Consider the following 21,633-nt stretch of genomic DNA (forward strand, 5'->3'; position numbering starts at 1 on the left):
TCACCCACAAATGTACACAAGGAAAGGCCCCTCAATACTTTTACGAGAAAATAAAAAACTACACCACCAATGGCATTCTTAGATCAACCAATCAAAACCTCCTCCACATCCCCAAATCCCACTACAAATCTAAGGGAGAACGAGGATTTGCAGTCCAGGGGCCACGGCTATGGAACACTCTCTTCCCACAAACATCCACATGGAGGAAAACTATCGCGCCTTCAGGAAAAAAATTAAGACCCACCTCTTCTAAAGGATAAGGACGACACCGGGTGGAAATAAGCACCTTGAGGCAATTTAGTTTGCATTTGTAGCGCTATAAAAGTTACTCACTCACTCACTCATTTACAGAGCCATGTGTGTTTGTAAACACAGGACTCTGTGCTGTGATTGGCTACAGCCAATCAGCAGGTCTAAACCATTGGTCGGGATCTGCTGTCAAAATCCCACTGTAGCCATTGGCAGTGGAGATTAGAGGGAGGGGCATGCGTGCTCCTAACCCAAAGCAGGCTGGATGTCGTACGTGTACGTGATTCAGCCTGCCCGTGCCTCCCGCATGCACTAAATGGTAAATTTGATTTGAGGTCAGTGGTCACTTTTTTGTAGCTGCTGCCCCATCCATAGCAAGCATATATACTGTTAGGTAGATTCACAAAGAGTTAGGCCGGCTTATCTACAGATAAGCCGACCTAACTCTGAATCTAAGCCGGCCTATGTTTAAGTGTATTCTCAAACAGAGATACACTTAAACATATCTAAGATACGACGGCTTGCGCCATTCTATCTTAGGCTGCAATGTTTCTTTTGGCCGCTAGATGGCGCTGCCATTGCGGCCGGCCTAGATTATGTAAATGAGGGGATACGCCGTTTCCCGACGATTTACGAGCGTACGCCGGGCCTACACCGTCGAGTTACGTCGTTTCCGTACGCGATAGGCCGCCTAAAGTTATTCCACCTATGAGGTGGAATAACAATGTTAAGTATGGCCGCCGTTCCCGCCGCGAGGTTCGAATTTTTTACGTCGTTTGCGCAAGTCGTCCGCGAATCGGGAATTACGTCGTTTGCGTACGCGTCGAAATCAATAGGCCCGTACGGCCTACTTAGCCACAATGCGCACTGGGAAAAGTAGTCGCCCGGCGCATGCTCAGTGTAAAAAACGTCAAAAAACGTGAGGTCAAGCCTCATTTCAATAATACACGCCCCCTCCCAGTCATTTGAATTAGGCGCGCTTACGCCCGCTCGTTTTAGGATACGCCGCCAAAAATTTGAAGGTAAGTGGTTTGAGAATCACTTCTAACCTAAATAATTTTCGGCGGTATAGCCTTTTTAGGCCAGGCCGTCCTAATTTTAGGCCATTGTGTGTGAATCTACCCAAGTGTGTTTGTGTGTGTGTGTGTGTGTGTGTATAATAAATTATTTAATTTATATTTTTTTACATTAGTTAATTGTTTTATTTTTATTTATTTTTTAATGTATATAGGGAATTTTTTAAGTTTGATGTTCTCAATGTGAAGCAAAGACTTGTTACTGATCATCTGTTCCTGGAGTTGCTTTTTGTTCACAGCAGGCCACTGCATCGTTTGAAAAAATAAATAAAAAATGGAGGTATAAGAACAGTGGGCTTCTAAACCATTATGTCACTAACATTCATCACACCTCCCTATCTCTCCATTGCTAATTAACATTCTGCTGGCCAAGTTTACACTGCTGTGTCATCTGCGGTCCTTTAATTCTTGAAGTATCATTGGGACTCTGCCTAAAAATGATACTGTTTTTGTAACACCATGTACAGCTTTAAAGCATATCCCACGTATGCTAATTAAAGAATTTGTCTATTGGTATTGTCGTCATCAAAGCCACATGAAAAGGCCCTCTGCCTTCTGTTTGATATATTTTTTTAACTTGTGGGCAGGTGGAGCCTGCTTTCCCCACTGCAGGTGGTGCTCAGACCACAGCAGGTATTGCAAAGAGAGAGGAAGTCAAGAGGAACATGGTTTCTCTATGGTTTCCTGGAGCAGCTACTGATTGGATGCTGGTGCCCCACATGACTATGGTGGTTGTCTTGGGTCAGGCAGAGTCTATTTAAGACCCTTGCTCAAGGGCTTGGTGTGCATTCCACATGTGGGTAGTGTGGGGACTGGTCACCCATCTGTCAGGGATAGTATATAGTGGTAGGGAGAGTTTCCAGACGAGTAGGGAAATTGCAGGGACACGCCATCCTTCCTGGGAGCCTCCCCCCTTGGGTCTCAACTAGACATGTGCCATTCATTTCAGGCTAAGTATAAATTCAGAGGAATTTTTGGTTATAATAGTAATGAATTTAGTTGAAATTCATTTAGTTTTGTTTTGTATATTGCTTTTCCAATATATGGCACATTTTCGTAATGATTCGATTTCGGATTGGTCAAAAAATGATCGACCAGTTCGAATTCTGTGTGACTAATAGCTGCTTATTAAGTAGCGGGCTGGGAAGTCGGCCGCCACACTTTTAACAACCGATGACTCTAGCTGTCAGCGGGCTTCCCTGCTGACATGTAAACAAAAGGAAAAATTCAGAAATTGCGTGGGGTCCACCCGCGATTCATACCAGGCCGTTCTGGTTTGGTATAGATTTTAAGGGTAACCCCATGCCAAAATATGTTTTTACAAAAAGGGCGTGGGGTCCCCCACAAAATTCATACCAGCCCCTTATCTGAGCATACAACCTGGCAGGCCAGGAAGAAAGGGGGGGGGGCAAGCAGGGTGTTTTGGGGCAGGGGACAAGGGCCTCTTCCCCACAACCATGGCCTGATTGTTGCGGGAGGTGATTGGAAGGGGGATTTAACAAGGGGGCCACAGATCCCAGTCCTCCTTTATGTGAATGAGTAGGGGGTACATAGTACCCCCTACTCATTAACACAAAAAAGTGTAAGAAGTAAATAAAAAGGCAACAAAGTCCAGTAGCAAAGGCAGTAGTGGTGGGCAATTATGATTGACGTTGGCTCTACTTCGGGGAACATTTATTTTTTGTTTATTAATGAAGGACTTGTCAAAAATTGACTTGTATTTTTATTTACTTTACACTTTTTTGGTGAATGAGCAGAAGTACTATGTGCCTCCCCTCATTTTCAATGGGGGGAGTGGGATTTGGGGTCCCTTTGTTAAAGGGGGCTTCCAGGTTCTGATAAGTCACACCCAGCACCCCCACAATCACCGGGCCCGGGTTATGGGGGAGAGGCCCTTGTTTACATTTAGCTATGAATCTATCCATGGACGCCGTTTTTTTTTTTTTTTAAGCACTTGATTAAAGCCATAGGCTTCAAAAACGGTGGACTCGGATATTGAATATTTGCTTTTCTAACACTGAACCGCCTCTCTTCCAATCGGGTAGCGCCGGTCTGATACCCATCACCTGATTGGCTGAAAGGACAGGCTCTGCTATTGGATGCCTAGCAGGAAGTAAGTGCTGGTCAGACGGCAGGCGGGGGTCCCAGTGGCTGCATCTGATGGGGGACAATGACGGAATTTCATAGGCACAATGGCCGCGATTGATGGGCAAAGTGGCCGCGATTGATGGGCACAGTGGCTGCATTTGATGGTTTTTTTTTCAGTTGTTTTTGCGCCCCCCCACCCCCCAAAAAAAATTTGAGCACCAGCCGCCACTGACCAGGCTAAATCTCTCCACAAACTTTTTTGCAATAGACCATGTCCCACATGGCAGCATCCAGTCTCCCATGCCTTTTTTGATAATTTACCTATTGGCCTTAAAAATGCACCTCCTTACCCCCAATGGTGGGGTCCGGATTCGCTAAATTTCAAATAAGATTTGCCAAGCTCATGGCGAATGAAACCCAAGCAGATTTTGCCATGGTTATGGCCAAAAACATTTGACCATATAGAACACCAGTCTAGTGCTGAAGGCACCATGCTCTTACACATCTCCAGCTCCAAGACAGTCCGGACAATTAACATTAATAAGTATGATATAAATATTTATTTTATTTAAAGCACGTGATTTAGGTCAACAAATAGGCCTCTCATAGCAAACGTGAAAAATACAAATAAAAAACAAGAGTTACGGACACCGAATCTGCAATGAATTGCCATCTGATGACCTCAAAATTGTCTTTTAACTGACTGTGACAATTGGCTCCACGCTGGAAATGTCCGTTCTCCCTGAATGTACATTAGTGGCAGAGCCACCGGTCTGAGGGCTGTCACCTTGCTTGCAGTTACAGTTTTCAGTCCAGGCATGTCTGAAGTGTGGCGAGACTGTCTGCAATGCATGGCTCTGTGCCAATCTCTTCCTTCTGCATACCCACAGCAAGGCCTTGAGCTCCGAGCGGAAACTCTCATTCAGCCAGCAGTAGATAAACGGGTTGTAGCAAGTGCTGCTCATGGCAAACCAGTGGAAAGCAAAATACATGGCATTGTTACTGCTGATGAGTTTACTGGACATCAGGACGAGATAACAGTTCAATGGGAACCAGCAAACGGCAAAGACCACCACTACAAGCATCAGCATTTTGAGGGTCATCTTCTTCTTCCTCCTGTGGGCGTAGTATTGTTCCATGGTAATGTCCCCAATGGCATTTCTTAACCACAGTTTCTTGGCCACCATTGTATAAGTGATGGAGATGACAATCAAGGGTAATACGTAGAGAAGTACGAAGGTAGCCAAGTCCAAATACTTCCAGAAAAGGTCAGCTGGGTATGGAAAACTGGGAAGGCAAACCATCCGGACAGCATTTCTGCAAGAGGATAGATTAAATACTGGTTACAATATTGCAAGTTTTTTTTTTTATATCCTAAACATTTTAATCATAGGTAACAATGAGCTAAATTGAGAGCTTTATTCAAAATTTGGATAACTTTGAGATTTTCAACAGAATTCAAACATTTTGGCAAAGTGCTTCGGAGTCGGTGGGGGAGGAGACCTAAAGGCCCAGATTCTCGTAGATGGGCGTAATACAGCGACGGCGTAACGTGTCTCATTTACGTTACCCCGCCGCAAGTTTTACGGGCAAGTGCTTGATTCACAAAGCACTTGCCTGTAAAGTTGCGGCGGCGTAGCGTAAATCCTCCGGCGCAAGCCCGCCTAATTCAAATCATCCGTGTAGGGGGCGTGGATCATTTAAATTAGGCGCATTCCTGCGCCGATCGTACTGCGCATGCGCCGTTCCTAAAATTTCCCGACGTGCAGTGCGCTAAATGACGTCGCAAGGACGTCATCGGTTTCGACGTTAATGTAAATGGCGTCCAGCGCCATTCACGGACGACTTACGCAAACAATGTAAATTTTTAAATTTCGACGCGGGAACGACGGCCATACTTAACATTGGTTGCCCCTCATATAGCAGGGGCAACTTTACGCGTCGCAAAAGATACGGAAACGTCGTAACTTCACTGCGTCGACCGCGCGTACGTTCGGGAATTTCGTGTAAATAGCTAATTTGCATAGACAACGGGGAAAACGACGGAGGCGACACCTAGCGGCGAAAAAAAAAATTGCATTTAAGATCTGACGGCGTAAGAGCCTTACGCCTGTCAGATCTAATAGATATCTATGCGTAACTGATTCTAAGAATCAGTCGCATAGATAAGACGGCCCAGATTAGGATTTACAACAGCGCAAATGGCGTTGCGCCGTCGTAAGCCCTTTGAGAATCTGGGCCAAAGTGTTTTTTGGTGGTTTTTATGTTCTATAAATGTTTTTTGAGGGCTACAGATGTTACTTTTAACCCTACTGGACCTATTCTTGCTCCAGTAATAGTCCATCATTAGACCAATTATACTTTAGTTGTTTTTTAGAAAAAAATACACCATAATTTTTTTTTTATTTCTTTGAAAAGTTATCATATACCAACAAACTGCACTAAAAAAAAGAAGAAAATAATCAGTAGAGCCACTTCAAACCTGTCTCCTAAACTTGTAAAGGAAACATTTTTTTTCACTAAATAGTTTCCTTTACCTTAGTGCAGTCCTCCTTCACTTACCTCATCCTTCCATTTTGCTTTTAAATGTCCTTATTTCTTCTGAGAAATCCTCACTTCATGTTCTTCTGTCTGTAACTCCACACAGTAATGTCAGGTTTTCTCCCTGGTGTGGAGAAAGCCTCTTGAGGGGGGAGGGGGCGAGCAGGAGTGTCAGGACGCCCACTAACACACAGCTCCTTTCTCTATCTGCAAAGTAGAGAGTGTCCTGACTTGCCTACTCGCCCCCTCCTCCCTCAGGAGGCTTTCTCCACACCAGGGAGAAAGCCTTGCATTACTGTGTGGAGTTAGACAGAAGAACAGGAAGTGAGAATCTCAGAAGAAATAAGGACAGATGAGGTAAGTGAAGGAGGACGGCACTAAGGTAAAGGAAGCTATTTAGGGAAACATTTTTTTTCCTTTACAACCCCTTTAAAAAAAAAAATGAATATTGTGTTTTTTTTTGTGTCCATTTTTTTTTTTTTTTTTGCTGAAATTGGTCAAATTTAATCAACCCTAGTGAGTGGTCACAGCACGTGAACAGCCTCCTCTGGCTGTATTATGTACTTTAGGTGGGTGGCTGGCTGGGGAGATACAATATATAATCAATGATGAATGTGTTAGTACGAGTTTTATGGATTTATTGAATTCCAAAAAGCAATCTTGTCATCAAATTTACCAAATTGCCTGTAAAAATAACTACACTCTGTAAGTGTCTGTTTAATACCCACTATTAAACATTAACATGCAAAAGCAGGCATTTAAAACCGAATTAGATTAGAGCTACAGAGCAATTTTAACGTCTTCTTGATGAAACACGTAACCCTTTGCTGGCAGTCACCTCATTAGGGTAACTCGGTCGTGCTACTAAAACAACTAGTGTTTAGTGCCCTTGGGAACTTGGGGGGAGTAAAATTGCTCCCATGCAGTGGGGTTGCTTCCACATTGCAAGGGTTATATACTCCTTTAAGTCTAGGGCAGAGGTTCTCAACCTTATTGAGACCAGTACCCAGTAAATTCTTCCAAACCCTTCCTTTCCCTAATATTAATCTATTACTAATAATATCAATAATATTATTATTAATAATATCATGTAGGAGATGAGGTTTCTCGAGGAAGCTTGAGGCAACTGTAGGATATAGTGGGCCAGATTCACAAAAGAGATACGACGGCGTATCTCCTGATACGCCGTCGTATCTCTGTGATCCGCCCGTCCTAACTATGCGGCTGATTCATCAGTTACGCATAGATAGCCCTAAGATCCGACAGGTGTAACTTGTGTTACACCATCGGATCTTAGGCCGCAATTCAAGGCCGGCCGCTAGGTGGCGAGGCCATTGCGGTCGGCGTAGAATATGCAAATGACTAGTTACGGCGATTCACGAACGCCCGCGATGCCCGTCGATCTAAATTTACGTAGTTTCCGTAGCGATACGGGTCGTAAAGTTAAGGCTGCCTCCTAGGTGGTGTAACCAATGTTAAGTATGTTAAGTATGGCCGTCGTTCCCGTGTCGAAATTTTAAATTTCACGTTGTTTGCGTAAGTCGTCAGTGAATGGCGCTGGACGCCATTTACGTTAACGTCAAACCAATGACGTCATTTAGCGCAATGCATGTCGGGTAATTTGATGGACGGAGCATGCGCAGTACGCTCGGCGCGGGAACACACCTAATTTAAATGGTGCCCGCCCCATTTGAATTAGGCCGGCTTGCGCCGAGCGGATTTACGTTACGCCGCCGCAAGTTTACAGGTAAGTGGTTTGTGAATCGGGCACTTACGTTGTAAACCTGCGGCGGTGTAACGTAAATGGGATACGTTACGCTGCCGCTGCGCAACGTAATTCTTTATGAATCTGGCCCAGTGTCTCTCTAAAAGGCTGTGAGCTTTGGAAGAGCAGTGTAGGACCCTGTGGAGGCTAAGGGACACTGTTTAAGGTTGAGGGGACTATGGGGGGGGGGGGGGGTGCAAGCTAGGGGACTCTGAAGGGTGCTAACTGGTACTATGGAATTGAATGCTACTCATAATTCAGAACTTAAATACTTAAATTAAATAATTTAAATAAATAAAATACTAATATGTGGAAGTTAATGGCCGCGGCCTTTATTATAGGTATTTAATAAAATATTTTTAACTGTAAATATATCATAAATATAATCAATACTTGTCTTCAATAAATTACAAGACAATACAAATCTGGTTTAGCTATTAAAGCTCAAACCACAATACCATTACACTAACGTCCCTTTTCAAAGAAAAGGACAAAACCTCATAACTTAGCCTCGACAGGGAGGGAGGGAGGGATGTTGCTTCTTCAGATATTCCAAAAAAACGGCTGTGATAACTGACGTATTTTCTCTTTTTTATAGGTCTGGATTCCTGCTGATTGGGCCGTTAATATCACCAATAACAGTAAGTATATTTCAAAACCTTTATGCAAATTTTAACATATGCCAGCATTCCATGTGTGTTGGGTGGGGACATTTCATGCCCCTCCCTTCACATTTATTCTAGAGGGAACTGTGGGTTCTGGTGGGACTGTGGGAGGTTGGGAGGGCACTGTGGGCCACTATGAGAGTTTGGGGAGCTGGGAGATACAGTGGGAATTCAGGGGATCTGCAGCTGCCTGGAAGGAGGGAGGCCAAGGCCTGGAGGTTGAGAACCACTGGTCTAGGGCCTTTTACTTCCCTGATCAATCACTCTTGCAGGCTCCTCCGTGTTGCAAGACTATGTCCTATGCCCTGGCGAATAGATGCCTCTGACATGTATGTGGGGTTGACACACATTATAGACCAGTCAAGCTGCATTTTACACATCAAAAGGCTATGCAGGACGCTAATACCTTACCCTGGCATTTGTGGGCCAACCTGGTTTTCTTAAACATTTCAAAGGAGGTTATCTACAAAGGGTTGTAAAGTGCAAATTGTCTGATTAGACATGAAAGGGGTCTTAAAGATTCAGGGAGTTAAATGTTTTTAGTATAACCCACCAATCAGCTTGCCCTATTTTCAAGTCAAAGTGAAGAAGCTGTATATCAAGAAATTTGTTTTGATTGCAAGGGGAGCAGTGGTGGCTGGTGCTCAAAATTTTTGGGGGGGCGCAAACGGAAAGAAAAATGCAGCCTCACTGTGCCCATCAAATGCAGCCACTGTGCCATCAATTGTCACCACTGTGCCATGCCATCAAACGCAGCCACTGTGCCATTAATTGTCACCACTGTGCCCTTTAATTGTCACCACTCTGCCCTTTAATTGTCGCCGCTGTGCCCATTGATGTTGCCACTGTGCCCTGTAAAGTGCCCCCCCCCCCGCCCGGCACTTGCCTTAACTGGAGTCAGCCATCCACGTCCCTCGATGTCTTCTACCGCCCTCGATGACTGGCGGGCGTCTCCGGTAGCCAGAATAGGCCAACCTGATTGGCTGAGACGCCTGTCAGTCTTATACAAGGAGAGCATCCCTAGTGCGTTCCTTGTACAGTATAAGCTTCTGGGACCCGAGGGCTGTACTCGGAAAAGCCTATCGGAGCCGTTGGCTCTGATAGGCACTTCCGTACAGCCAACCAGCTGCCGTTATTACGATTGGCAGGACATGAGCGCCGACCATCTGAATAGAACAGCGGCAGCGGCGATAATAACATAGATTCGTGCAATGCATGAATCTATGTTATTAGACTCAGTGGCGGTGAGAGCCAGAGGGGGCGGCGCTCCAGCGCCCTCTATGGACGAACCGCCACTGAAGGGGAGTCATTATGGAAGGGTCTAGAAGATGGTATACATGCATGGAAGCTTCCCAGCTGCGTAATATAGATTGAATATGAGTGGGATGGGTGGAGTGCCTCTATGCTTGCTATACTCCTGTTTCCATAGTAACACCAATAATAATAATAATAATCAATTATTAGTCATCCTTTATTTACAACACTAACCCTAGCAGTATGGGGGCAGCCCCACTGCAAGAATGCATTTGTATTTTTCCTGGATTCGGATCACTTTAAGTAGGGAAGAGTTGGCTTGATTTTACTGAATATTTACCAATTTTTCCATTGACGAAAATGTTACAGATCGCCAACTAGACCGAGTCTAACAAGAACTAAGGGCCAGATTCACATACAAATACGTTACGCTGCGGCGGCGTAACGTATCCCATTTACGTTACACCGCCGCAAGTTTACAGCGTAAGTGCTTGATTCACAAAGCACTCACCTGTAAACTTGCGGCGGCGTAGCGTAAACCCGCCCGGCGCAAGCCCACCTAATTCAAATGGGGTGGGGACCATTTAAATTAGGCGCGTTCACGCGCCGAACGTACTGCGCATGCTCCGTCCCTAAAATTTCCCAAAGTGCATTGCGCTAAATGACGTCGCAAGGACGTCATTGGTTTCGACGTTAACGTAAATGGCGTCCAGCGCCATTCACGGACGACTACTAATTGCGGCAATCAGCGTTTTTTTTTATGACTGCGACATTATGGCGGACACATCGGACAATTTTTACACATTTTTGGGACCATTGACATTTTCACAGCAAAAAGTGCTATAAAAATGCACTGGTTACTGTGAAAATTACAATTGCAGTTTAGGAGTTAACCACTAGGGGGCGCTGAAGGGATTAAGTGTGACCTCATATGTGTTTCTAACTGTAGGGGGGCGGGGCTGGATGTGTGACATCATTGATCGTCTTTCCCTATATCAGGGAACAGACGATCAGTGACACTGCCACTGTGAAGAACGGGGAAGGTGTGTTTACACACAGCTCTCCCCGTTCTTCAGCTCCGGTGAAAGATAGCGGGACACCGGCGACGATCGGGTCCGCGGGTCACGAAGCTTCGGCCTGGGTCGCGTGCGCACGCCGGCAACCTGCAGCTGGGCTCTTAAAGGCGACGTACATGTACGTGCCTGTGCCCAGCCATGCCATTCTGCCGACGTATATCGGCGTTAGGCGGTCCTTAAGTTGTTAAGTACTCGTGACCCCCTGAAATTGTATTGGGGGGGGGGGGGAGCAGGTACCTAGTTTTCACAAGTACCCAGCTCCCACTTACGCGCCGCAGCGACTGAAGAAAGTTCACCTCTTTAACTACTTGCCGACCGCGCACCGTCATAATACGGCGGCAGGTCGGCTCTCCCAGGCGAGAGCCCGTAGCTATACGTCCTGCGCGTGAACGGCGATGGGGCGCGCGCGCGCGCCCCCCCGCCGTTCCCGATGATCAGATTTGTTTCAGAACTGATCAATCACCAGGTCCAGGCCAATAAAATCTGGCCTGGACCTGGTGATCACACTAACCAATGGTTGTCTTCCCCTGGCAATGTTTTGTAAACATTGGCAGGGGAAGTACTGCTCTCTCCCTCGTGTCGGTCTTTCCGTTCCAGACCGAGAGGGAGAGAGCATCTGAAACGTGAGTTGCACAACACTACTCTAACACCAGGCACACATTTAACCCCCTGATCACCCCCTGATCACCCCCAAATTAACCCATTCACTGCCTGTCACTGTGTCACCCAGTACAGCAATCAGATTTTTTTTTGATCGCTGTACTAGTGTCATTAGTGACAAAAATAAGTGTTTAGGTAATCAGTCTTAGGCCATAAAAAGTCTAGGGACCCCCCCTAACCCCCCCCAATAAAGGTTTAACCCCTTCATTACCCCCTGTCACCAGTGATCACAGTATAAGTGTCACAGGTGACGCAGTTTAGTTTGTTTATTTTCTATAGCATCAGGGCACCCGCCATATTTTTTGAAATAAAGTTTTAACCCCCTGATCGCCCGGCGTGTGATAAAAGTTTGGTTTTAGCGCCAGATAGGGTCTGCGTCGCCCCAGGCAGCGTCAGATTAGTGCCAGTAGCGCTAACACCCACGCACGCACCATACGCCTCCCTTTAGTGGTATAGTATCTGATCGGATCGATACCTGATCTGATCTGATCAGATCTATACTAGCGTCCCCTGCAGTTTAGGGTTCCCAAAAACGCATTGTTAGCGGGATCAGCCCAGATACCTGCTAGCACCTGCGTTTAGCCCCTTCGCCCAGCCCAACCCACCGAAGTGCAGTATCGATCGATCGATCACTGACACAAAACACAAAAACACATAACTGCAGCGTTCGCAGAGTCAGGCCTGATCTCTGCGATCGCTAACAGTTTTTTTGGTAGCGCTTGACTCAGTCGCTAACAGGTCAGGTGCTTTTTTGCCTGTGAATCTCACCACTGTACCCCTAAATTTAGAGCCCAAAATGGCAAATCGATGGTACAGTGATGAAGAGGCCTACTTGTTTATGAGCCTGTCAGATAGTGATGAGGAGGTCACGCATCTGTCAAATTCTTGCTCAGAATACGATCCTGTAGACGACAGTGGCTCCCTGACAGATAGCTCTGACGACGGAGTGGTCCCTGCTAGGGTCAGGCGTACCAGACCCCGATCTTCTGCTGTCGCTGAGGTGCAAGAACCGCAGGGCTCTCGTATGGAGGAGAGAAGTACTAGCGCCGCTATTCCTTCTGGTGAACTGGCAAGCACCAGCGGCCTAGTACATCCTGGTCATATATCCAGCACTGCAGTAACACTTGGTGACGTGGCGAGTCCCATAAGTGCAGTTCAAGCTGGAGAGGTGGCAAGCACTAGTAGTGTCCCGCTGCCACCAAAAAGAAGAAGACGACAAAGACAGGCCCGTCCCCATAGTGTCCTTCCTGCTGCATTCGCCAATCCTGATTGGGTACCCACCACTTCTGCAGCACCCGTACTTCCCCCATTCACTGGCCAACCCGGAATTCAGGTGAATACAGTTGATTTTACGTCACTGGATTTTTATTCGCTGTATTTCACCGAAGATCTCTATAGATCTATTGTGGACCAAAGCAATTTGTACGCTGGTCAATTCTTCGCCGCTAATCCCCAGCTGTCCCTTGCCAGAGATTTGAAGCCAATTACGGTTTCCGAATTTAAGATCTTTCTGGGCCTTTCCCTCAATATGGGCATTACTAAAAAGAGTGAGCTGCGGTTATATTGGTCCACGCACCCAGTTCACCATATGCCCATTTTCTCTGCCTCCATGGCCAGGACACGATACGAGCAGATCTTGCGGTTCAAAATTCGGCCCCTCGTAAACCACTTCAACGAACGGTTTGCAGCCTTGTATAATCCCCAACAAGTTGTCTGCGTTGATGAGTCCCTGATTAAGTTTTCTGGCCGCTTGTCATTCAAACAATTCCTTCCCAGCAAGCGTGCCAGATACGGGGTCAAGTTGTATAAGCTCTGTGACAGGGCAACAGGCTATACATCTAGCTTTATGGTTTACGAGGGAAAAGACAGTCACGTAGAGCCGGAGAATTGCCCTGATTACATAGGGAGCGCTGGTAGGATAGTGTGGGAATTGGTGTCACCCTTATTCGGAAAGGGGTACCACTTGTACGTGGACAATTATTACACAAGCGTGCCACTTTTTAGTCACCTTTTTGATTATGGAATTGGCGCATTTGGCACCGTGCGACCTAATCGCCGGGGCATCCCCCAACGGCTTGTAGAATCCCGTCTTAGTCGGGGGGAGAGAGCCTGCTTACAGTGTAATAATTTGTTAGCAGTGAAGTGGAGGGATTCACGGAATGTTTTTGTTCTGTCCTCGCTTCACGCAGACACGGCAGTCCAAATTCCTACGGCAACTGGTTTTGTGGAGAAACCCCTCTGTATCCACGAGTACAACCTTAACATGGGAGGGGTGGACCTCAATGACCAGTTGTTGGCGCCGTACCCAATTGCCCGGAGGTCCAAACGCTGGTACAAAAAAGTATCAGTGTATTTGTTTCAATTGGCTTTGCTGAACGCTCATGTGCTATACAGAGCTTCAGGACGGACTGGATCCTTCCTAAAATTCCAGGAAGAGATCGTCGAAGCCCTTCTGTTTCCAGATGGTGCTGTGCCCCACCTTCCCAACGCAAATGCAGTGAGCCGGCTGTATGAGAGGCATTTTCCTTTTGTCCTCGCTGGTACCCCTACCCAAAGAACGCGCCAAAAAAGATGTCGTGTCTGCAGCAAACTCGGATTTAGGCGTGACACCCGCTTTTATTGTCCCGACTGTCCTGACCAACCTGGTCTCTGCATTGGTGTATGTTTCAAACGCTACCACACACTAGTTCAGTTTTAGCGTAGGGTACAGCACCACACAGTCCTAGGCACACCAACACAGGGTCTCGGAATATGTGATGGCCATCACATTTTGAGAGACCATAATCTGCAACGTTCAGTTTATAGTTTTCATAAAAGTGAAAAAAAGTAGAAAAAAAATAAAAAAACACACAAAAACACAAAAAAAATATAAAATAAAAAATCCAAAAATAGTTGTGGTTGTATTTTTCTCCTCTCTTTATTGTTCTCTTATGTTCACTCTCTACTGTCCACTCACTATTGTTCTATATCTATTCTCTCTATTTTTACAATGTTTTATTGTATTTGCTTTGCAGGTATGGTATGTTATACTGTAATGTTTGTTTTATTGTTAACCATCATTTGCTTAGCAGGTACGCTATTCAGTTGCATCGCGGATTTATTTAGCGTGACAGCAACAGCGTTTGCTCCCACGATATATAAAGCCACGACTCCAACGCTGTAGGAGGTGATTTCACCACCACAGTTAAAAAAAGAGCATATATGCCGAAGCATGGGGGCATTAGGGGCGGAGGAGCGATTTTGCTCCTAATGCCGCGTACATACGATCGAAATTCCGACGGAGGCTTGCCCGTGGAAAAGTTCGACCGTGTGTACGCGGCATAACTTTTTTTGCGGGAGGATGCCCCCATGCTTCGGCATATATATTTTTTAGGCACAGGTTGCGTTAAAAAATGTTTTGTTTTGTTTTTGATATTTGCTTTGCAGGTATGGTATGGTAAGATCTTACTGTTAAAATGTAATGTTACTTTGTTATAATGTTAACCATCATTTGCTTAGCAGGTACGCCATTCAGTTGCAGCGCAGATTTATTTAGCGTGACAGCAACAGCGTTTGCTCCCACGATACATAAAGCCGCGACTCCAACACTGTGGGAGGTGATTTCACCACCACAGTTAAAAAAAGAGCATATATGCCGAAGCATGGGGGCATTAGGGGCGGAGGAGCGATTTTGCTCCTAATGCCGCGTACATACGGTCGAAATTCCGTCGGAAGCTTGCCCGTGGAAAAGTCCGACCGTGTGTATGCGCCATAACTTTTTATGCGGCGTACATACGTGTGTGAGCGGCATAACTTTTTTGCGGGAGGATGCCCCCATGCTTTGGCATATATAAATGGTGCATGTATGCCCATCATTAGAAGTGGGTGGATGAAGGGAGGTATTCTAATGGTGGGCATACCCACCGATCAATCTTTTTTTCGTTCAGCCAACAGGCTGCATGAAAAAAAAAAAAGATTACAATACATGTCCAACAAGAACCATCAACGTACTGGTATGTTGCTGGACTTTGAATGGTTATACCAGAATGATGCCTGCGGGTTTAGGCATCATCTTGGTATCATTCTTTTCAGTCAGCGGTCGGCTTTCATGTAAAAGCAGTCCTAGCGGCTAATTAGCCTCTAAACTGCTTTTACAAGCAGTGGGAGGGTATGTCCCCTCCCCGGATATAAACTGCGCCATTGGGAAAGTGGGAAAACATTTTATCACACCGATCTTGGTGTGGTCAGATGCTTTAAGGGCAGAGGAGAGATCTAGGGTCTAATAGACCCCAATTTTTTCAAAAAAGAGTACCTGTCACTAACTATTGCTATCATAGGGGATATTTACATGCCCTAAGATGGCAATAAAAATTATAAAAATAATAAAAAAAAGTAAGGAACAGTTTAAAATAAAATTAAAAAAGCAAATTAAATAATAATAAAAAAATAAAATAAAAAAAAGCACCCCTGTCCCCCCCTGCTCTTGCGCAAAGGCGAACGCAAGCGTCGGTTTGGCGTCATATGTAAACAGCAATTGTACCATGCATGTGAGGTATCACCGCGAAGGTCAGATCGAGGGCAGTAATTTTAGCAGTAGACCTCCTCTGTAAATCTAATGTGGTAACCCGTAGAGGCTTTTAAAGGCTTTTAAAAATGTATGTAGTCTGTCGCCACTGCGCATTTGTGCGCAATTTTAAAGCATGTCGTGTTTGGTATCTATGTACTCGGCCTAAGATCATCTTTTTTATTTCATCAAACATTTGGGCAATATAGTGTGTTTTAGTGCATTAAAATAAAAAAATATGTATTTTTGCCCAAAAAAATGCATTTGAAAAATCGCTGCGCAAATACTGCGTGGTAAAAAAAAATGCAACACCCACCATTTTAATCTGTAGGGCCTTTGCTTTAAAATAATATATAATGTTTGGGGGTTCAACTTAACTTTCTTGCAAAAAAATAATATGTTTTTATGTAAACAAACAGTGTCAGAAAGGGCTTTTTCTTCAAGTGGTTAGAAGAGTGGGTAATGTGTGACATAAGCTTCTAAATGTTGTTCATAAAATGCCAGGACAGTTCAAAACCCCCCCAAATGACCCCATTTTGGAAAGTAGACACCCCAAGCTATTTGCTGAGAGGCATCTCGAGTCCATGGAATATTTTATATTTTGACACAAGTTGTAGGAAAGAGAATTATTATTATTTTATTTTATTTTTTTTGCACAAAGTTGTCACTAAATGATATATTGCTCAAACATGCCATGGGCATATGTGGAATTACACCCCAAAATACATTCTGCTGCTTCTCCTGAGTACGGGGATACCACATGTGTGAGACTTTTTGGGAGCCTAGCCGCGTACGGGACCCCAAAAACCAATCACCACCTTCAGGCTTTCTAAGGGTGTAAATTTTTGATTTCACTCCTCACTACCTATCACAGTTTCGGAGGCCATGGAATGCCCAGATGGCACAAAACCCCCCCAAATGACCCCATTTTGGAAAGTAGACACCCCAAGCTATTTGCTGAGAGGTATGTTGAGTATTTTGCAGATCTTGCTTTTTGTCACAAAGATTTGAAAATTGAAAAAAGAAAAAAAAAATATATATATATCTTTCTTCATTTTCAAAAATAAATGAGCGCTGTAAAATACTCACCATGCCTCTCAGCAAATAGCTTGGGGTGTCTACTTTCCAAAATGGGGTCATTTGGGGGGGTTGTGTGCCATCTGGGAATTCCATGGCCTCCGAAACTGTGATAGGCAGCGAGGAGTGAAATCAAAAATTTGCGCCCTTAGAAATCCTGAAGGCGGTGCTTGGTTTTCGGGGCCCCGTACGCGGCTAGGCTCCCGAAAAGTCCCACACATGTGGTATCCCCGTACTCAGGAGAAGCAGCAGAATGTATTTTGGGGTGCAATTCCACATATAACCATGGCATGTCTGAGCAATATATCATTTAGTGACAACTTTGTGCAAAAAAAAAAAAAAAAAAAAAAAGTTTGTCATATTCCAGCAACTGGTGGCAAGATATAAAATATTCCATGAACTCAAAATGCCTCTCAGAAAATAGCTTGGGGTGTCTACTTTCCAAAATGGGGTCATTTGGGGGGGTTGTGTGCCATCTTGGCCTTTTATGGCCTTCAATACTGTGATAGGTAGTGATCGGTAGTGAGGAGTGAAATCAAAAATGTATGCCCTTAGAAATCCTGAAGGCCGTGCTTGGTTTTCGGGGTCCCGTACGCGGCTAGGCTCCCAAAAAGTCCCACATATGTGGTATCCCCGTACTCAGGAGAAGCTGCAGAATGTATTTTGGGGTGTAATTCCACATATGCCCATGGCATGTGTGAGCAATATATCATTTAGTGACAACTTTGTGCAAAAAAAAAAAAAATTGTCATATTCCCGCAACTTGTGGCAAAATATTAAATATTCCATGGACTCAACATGCCTCTCAGCAAATAGCCTGGCGTGTCTACTTTCCAAAATGGGGTCATTTGGGGGGGGTTTGTGCTATTTGGGCATTTTATGGCCTTCAAAACTGTGATAGGTAGTGAGGAGTGAAATAAAAAATTTGCGCCCTTAGAAATCCTGAAGGCGATGCTTGGTTTTCGGGGTCCCGTACGCGGCTAGACTCGCAAAAAGTCCCACACATGTGGTATCCCCGTACTCAGGAGAAGCAGCAGAATGTATTTTGGGGTGCAATTCCACATATAACCATGGCATGTATGAGCAATATATCATTTAGTTACAACTTTTTGTAATTTCTTTTTTCTTTTTTTTTTTTTTGTCATTATTCAATCACTTGGTACAAAAAAAAAAAATATTCAGTGGGCTCAATATGCCCCTCAGCAGATTCCTTGGGGTGTCTACTTTCCAAAATGGGGTCATTTGGGGGGATTTTGTGCTATTTGGGCATTTTATGGCCTTCAAAACTGTCTTAGGTAGTGAGAAGTGAAATCAAAAATTTGCGCCCTTAGAAATCCTGAAGGCGGTGCTTGATTTTCGGGGCCCCGTACGTGGTTGGGCTCCCAAAAAGTCTCACACATGTGGTATCCCCGTACTCAGGAGAAGCAGGAGAATGTATTTTGGGGTGCAATTCCACATATAACTATGGCATGTGTGAGCAATATATCATTTAGTGACAACTTTTTGTAATTTCTTTTTTTTTTTTTTTTTTTTTTTGTCATTATTCAATCACTTGTTACAAAAAAAAAAAATATTCAATGGACTCAACATGCCTTTCAGCAGGTTCCTTGGGGTGTCTACTTTCCAAAATGGGGTCATTTGGGGGGGTTTTGTACTTCCCTGCTATTTTAGCACCTCAAGAATTGAGATAGGCAGTCATAAAATAAAAGCTGTGTAAATTCCAGAAAATGTACCCTAGTTTGTAGATGCTATAACTTTTGCGCAAACCAATAAATATACGCTTATTGGCATTTTTTTTACTAAAGACATGTGGCTGAATACATTTTGGCCAAAATGTATGACTAAAATTGAGTTTGTTCGATTTTTCTTATAACAAAAAGTAGAAAATATCATTTTTTCTCAATTTTCGCTCTTTTTCCGTTTATATCGCAAACATTAAAAATCGCAGAGGCAATCAAATACCATCAAAAGAAAGCTCTATTTGTGGGAAAAAAAGGACGCAAATTTTGTTTGGGTACAACATTGTATGGCCGCGCAATTACCAGTTAAAGCAGCGCAGTGGAAAATTGTAAAAACACCTCTGGTCTTAAGGCTGACAAATGGTCCGGTGGGAAAGTGGTTAACCTCCCACCCTGCAACCGGGCATTCATAACACACAGCACAGATCGCGCACTGCCGGCGCCGCACAGAGGATGGGGAAGCGAGGCTTTGGGCGGCTGCATCGCTGGACTGGGGGGCAGGTGAGTGTCTGTTTATTAAGTCAGCAGCTACACTTTTCTTTTAAATGGGTGGAACTCCGCTTTAACTCCTTGATCGTCCCCTAGTGTTAATCCGTTCTCTGCCAGTGACATTTATACAGTAATCCGTGGCAATTTTTAGCTCTGATCGCTGTATAAATGTCACTGGTCCCAAAAAAGTGTCAAAAGTGTCCGATCTGTCCACCAATGTCACAGTCCCACTAAAAATTGCTGATCACCGCCATTACTAGTAAAAAAAAAAATATATATATATATAATAAAAATGGCATAAATCTATTCCCTATTTAGACGCTATGGCCCGGATTCTCGTAGCACTTACGCCAACGTATCTCGAGATACACCGCTTAAGTGTAAATGTGCGCCGTCGTATCTATGCGCCGTGCCCATAGAACTAGATACGCCTGAAAATAGGCTTCCTCCGACCGCCGTAACTTTCCTACGCCGGTGTATATTGGGCGCATATTTACGCTGGCCGCCTCATTGCAAATATGCAAATGAGTGAGATACACTGATTCACAAAAGTACTTGCCCCCCCGGCCCATTAATATACGTGGTTTACGTAAGTTGTACGTCCGGCATAAAGTTAAGCCTCATAAAGCAGGTGTAAGTCATGTTAAGGTATGGACCAGGGAACAGCCGTCTTATTTGACATCGTTTACGTAGTAGTACGTGAATGGGGCTGGGCGTAGGTTACGTTCATGTCATAGGCATTGAGCCGTCGTATCTTAGGGAGTATATTCAACGTGATTCTGAGCATGCGCGCGCATGCGCCGTTCGTTCGGCCCATCATTTGCATGGGGTCACATGTTCATTTAAATGGATCACCTCCACTTTGAATTAGGCCGGCTTACGCCTACGAATTTACGTTACGCCGGCGCAACGTTGGGAGCATTTACGTGAATACTGTGCTCGCCACTCTGCGCAACGTCGTCGTAGCGTGTATTCGATACGCAACGCCCGCCTAAAGATTGCCCCGCGATCGGTCACAGGAGCTGAAGAACGGGGAGAGGTGAGTGTAAACACACCTTCCCCGTTCTTCACAGTGGCAGTGTCATTGATCATCTGTTCCCTGATATAGGGAAAGATGATCAATGACGTCACACGTCCAGCCCTGCCCCCCTACAGTTAGAAACACATACGAGGTCACACTTAACCCCTACAGCGCCCCCAATTGTCAGTTAAAGCAACACAGTGCCAAATCGCAAAAACTGCCCAGGTCCTTTACCTGCATAATGGTCCGGGTCTTAAGTGGTTGAGGGGGGTAAAACCTCCCGGTCCTTAAAGACTTAAGGACTGGCTCACGTACATATACGGCATCATTTTAAAGATGAATATCTCGGTAACGGCAGCATCTGGTGCCACAACCCGATATATCCATCTTTTCCGTGGCCAGTCCTGTAAACGATAACAGTGGTCTCTGCGGCAGATTCACCGCAAGATCACCCTTATCGGCGGCGGGAGAGGGGCCCCCCTCCCGCCGCTCTCCCCACCCTCCGCCGCTTACCAGAGCCATCGGCGGAGGCGATAGTGTCCTTCACGCTGCTTGGTGTGGATACGAGTGAGGGGAAGATGGCCGCCACCCGTCTTCATAGCAGGGCGGAAGCGACGTCAAAACGTCACTTCCGCCCATGCGTCTTAAAGGCACATTTGTTCGTTATTTTTGCAAATGACAATTTTTTATTTTATTTTTTGCATTTTATTCTAAATATGAGATGTGAGGTCTTTTTGACCCCAGATGTCATATTTAAAAGGACCTGTCATGCTTTGTTCTATTACAAGGGATGTTAATTAAAAAAAACAAACAAAAAAACAGTGTAAAAATAAATAAAATCAAGTAAAATAAATAAGAAAACTATTTTTTTTTTAAAGCGCCCCGTCCCAACGAGCTTGCGCGCAGAAGCGAACGCATACGTGAGTAGCGCCTGCATATGAAAACGGTGTTCAAACCGCACAAGTGATGTATTGCCGCAATCATTAGAGCGAGAGCAATAATTCTAGCTCTAGACCTCCTCTGTAAATCAAAAGATGCAACCTATAGAATTTCTTAAACGTTGCCTATGGAGATTTTTAAGGGTAAAAGTTTGATGCCATTTCACGAGCAGGCGAAATTTTGAAGTGTGACATGTTGGGTATCATTTTACTCGGCGTAACATTAGCTTTCACAATATAAAAAAAATTGGGCTAACTTTACTGTTGTCTTATTTTTTAATTCCATAAAGCGAATTTTTTCCCAAAAATGTGCGCTTGTAAGATCGGTGCGCAAATACGGTGTGATAAAAGGTATTGCAATGACCGCCATTTTTTTCTCTAGGGTGTTAGAAAAAATATATATAATGTTTGGGGGTTCTAATTAATTTTCTAGCAAAAAAAAAACTGTTTTA

The 21,633-nt window shown here is 44.7% G+C and overlaps 1 protein-coding gene across 1 annotated transcript in view; it reads right to left on the reverse strand.

Annotated features, from left to right (window-relative positions):
• Positions 1-3,958: 3,958 nt before the first annotated feature.
• Positions 3,959-21,633, reverse strand: part of LOC120913166 (probable G-protein coupled receptor 83) — an 88,961-nt gene continuing 71,286 nt past the window's right edge. The window contains exon 4 of the mRNA XM_040322907.1: positions 3,959-4,730. Within this exon, the coding sequence (XP_040178841.1) occupies positions 4,109-4,730 (622 nt within the window). The 3' untranslated portion in view covers positions 3,959-4,108. The remainder of the gene's footprint in view (positions 4,731-21,633) is intronic.

The sequence above is a fragment of the Rana temporaria genome, chromosome 9, assembly GCF_905171775.1.
Source record: "Rana temporaria chromosome 9, aRanTem1.1, whole genome shotgun sequence".
Classification (NCBI taxonomy): Eukaryota; Metazoa; Chordata; class Amphibia; order Anura; family Ranidae; genus Rana; species Rana temporaria.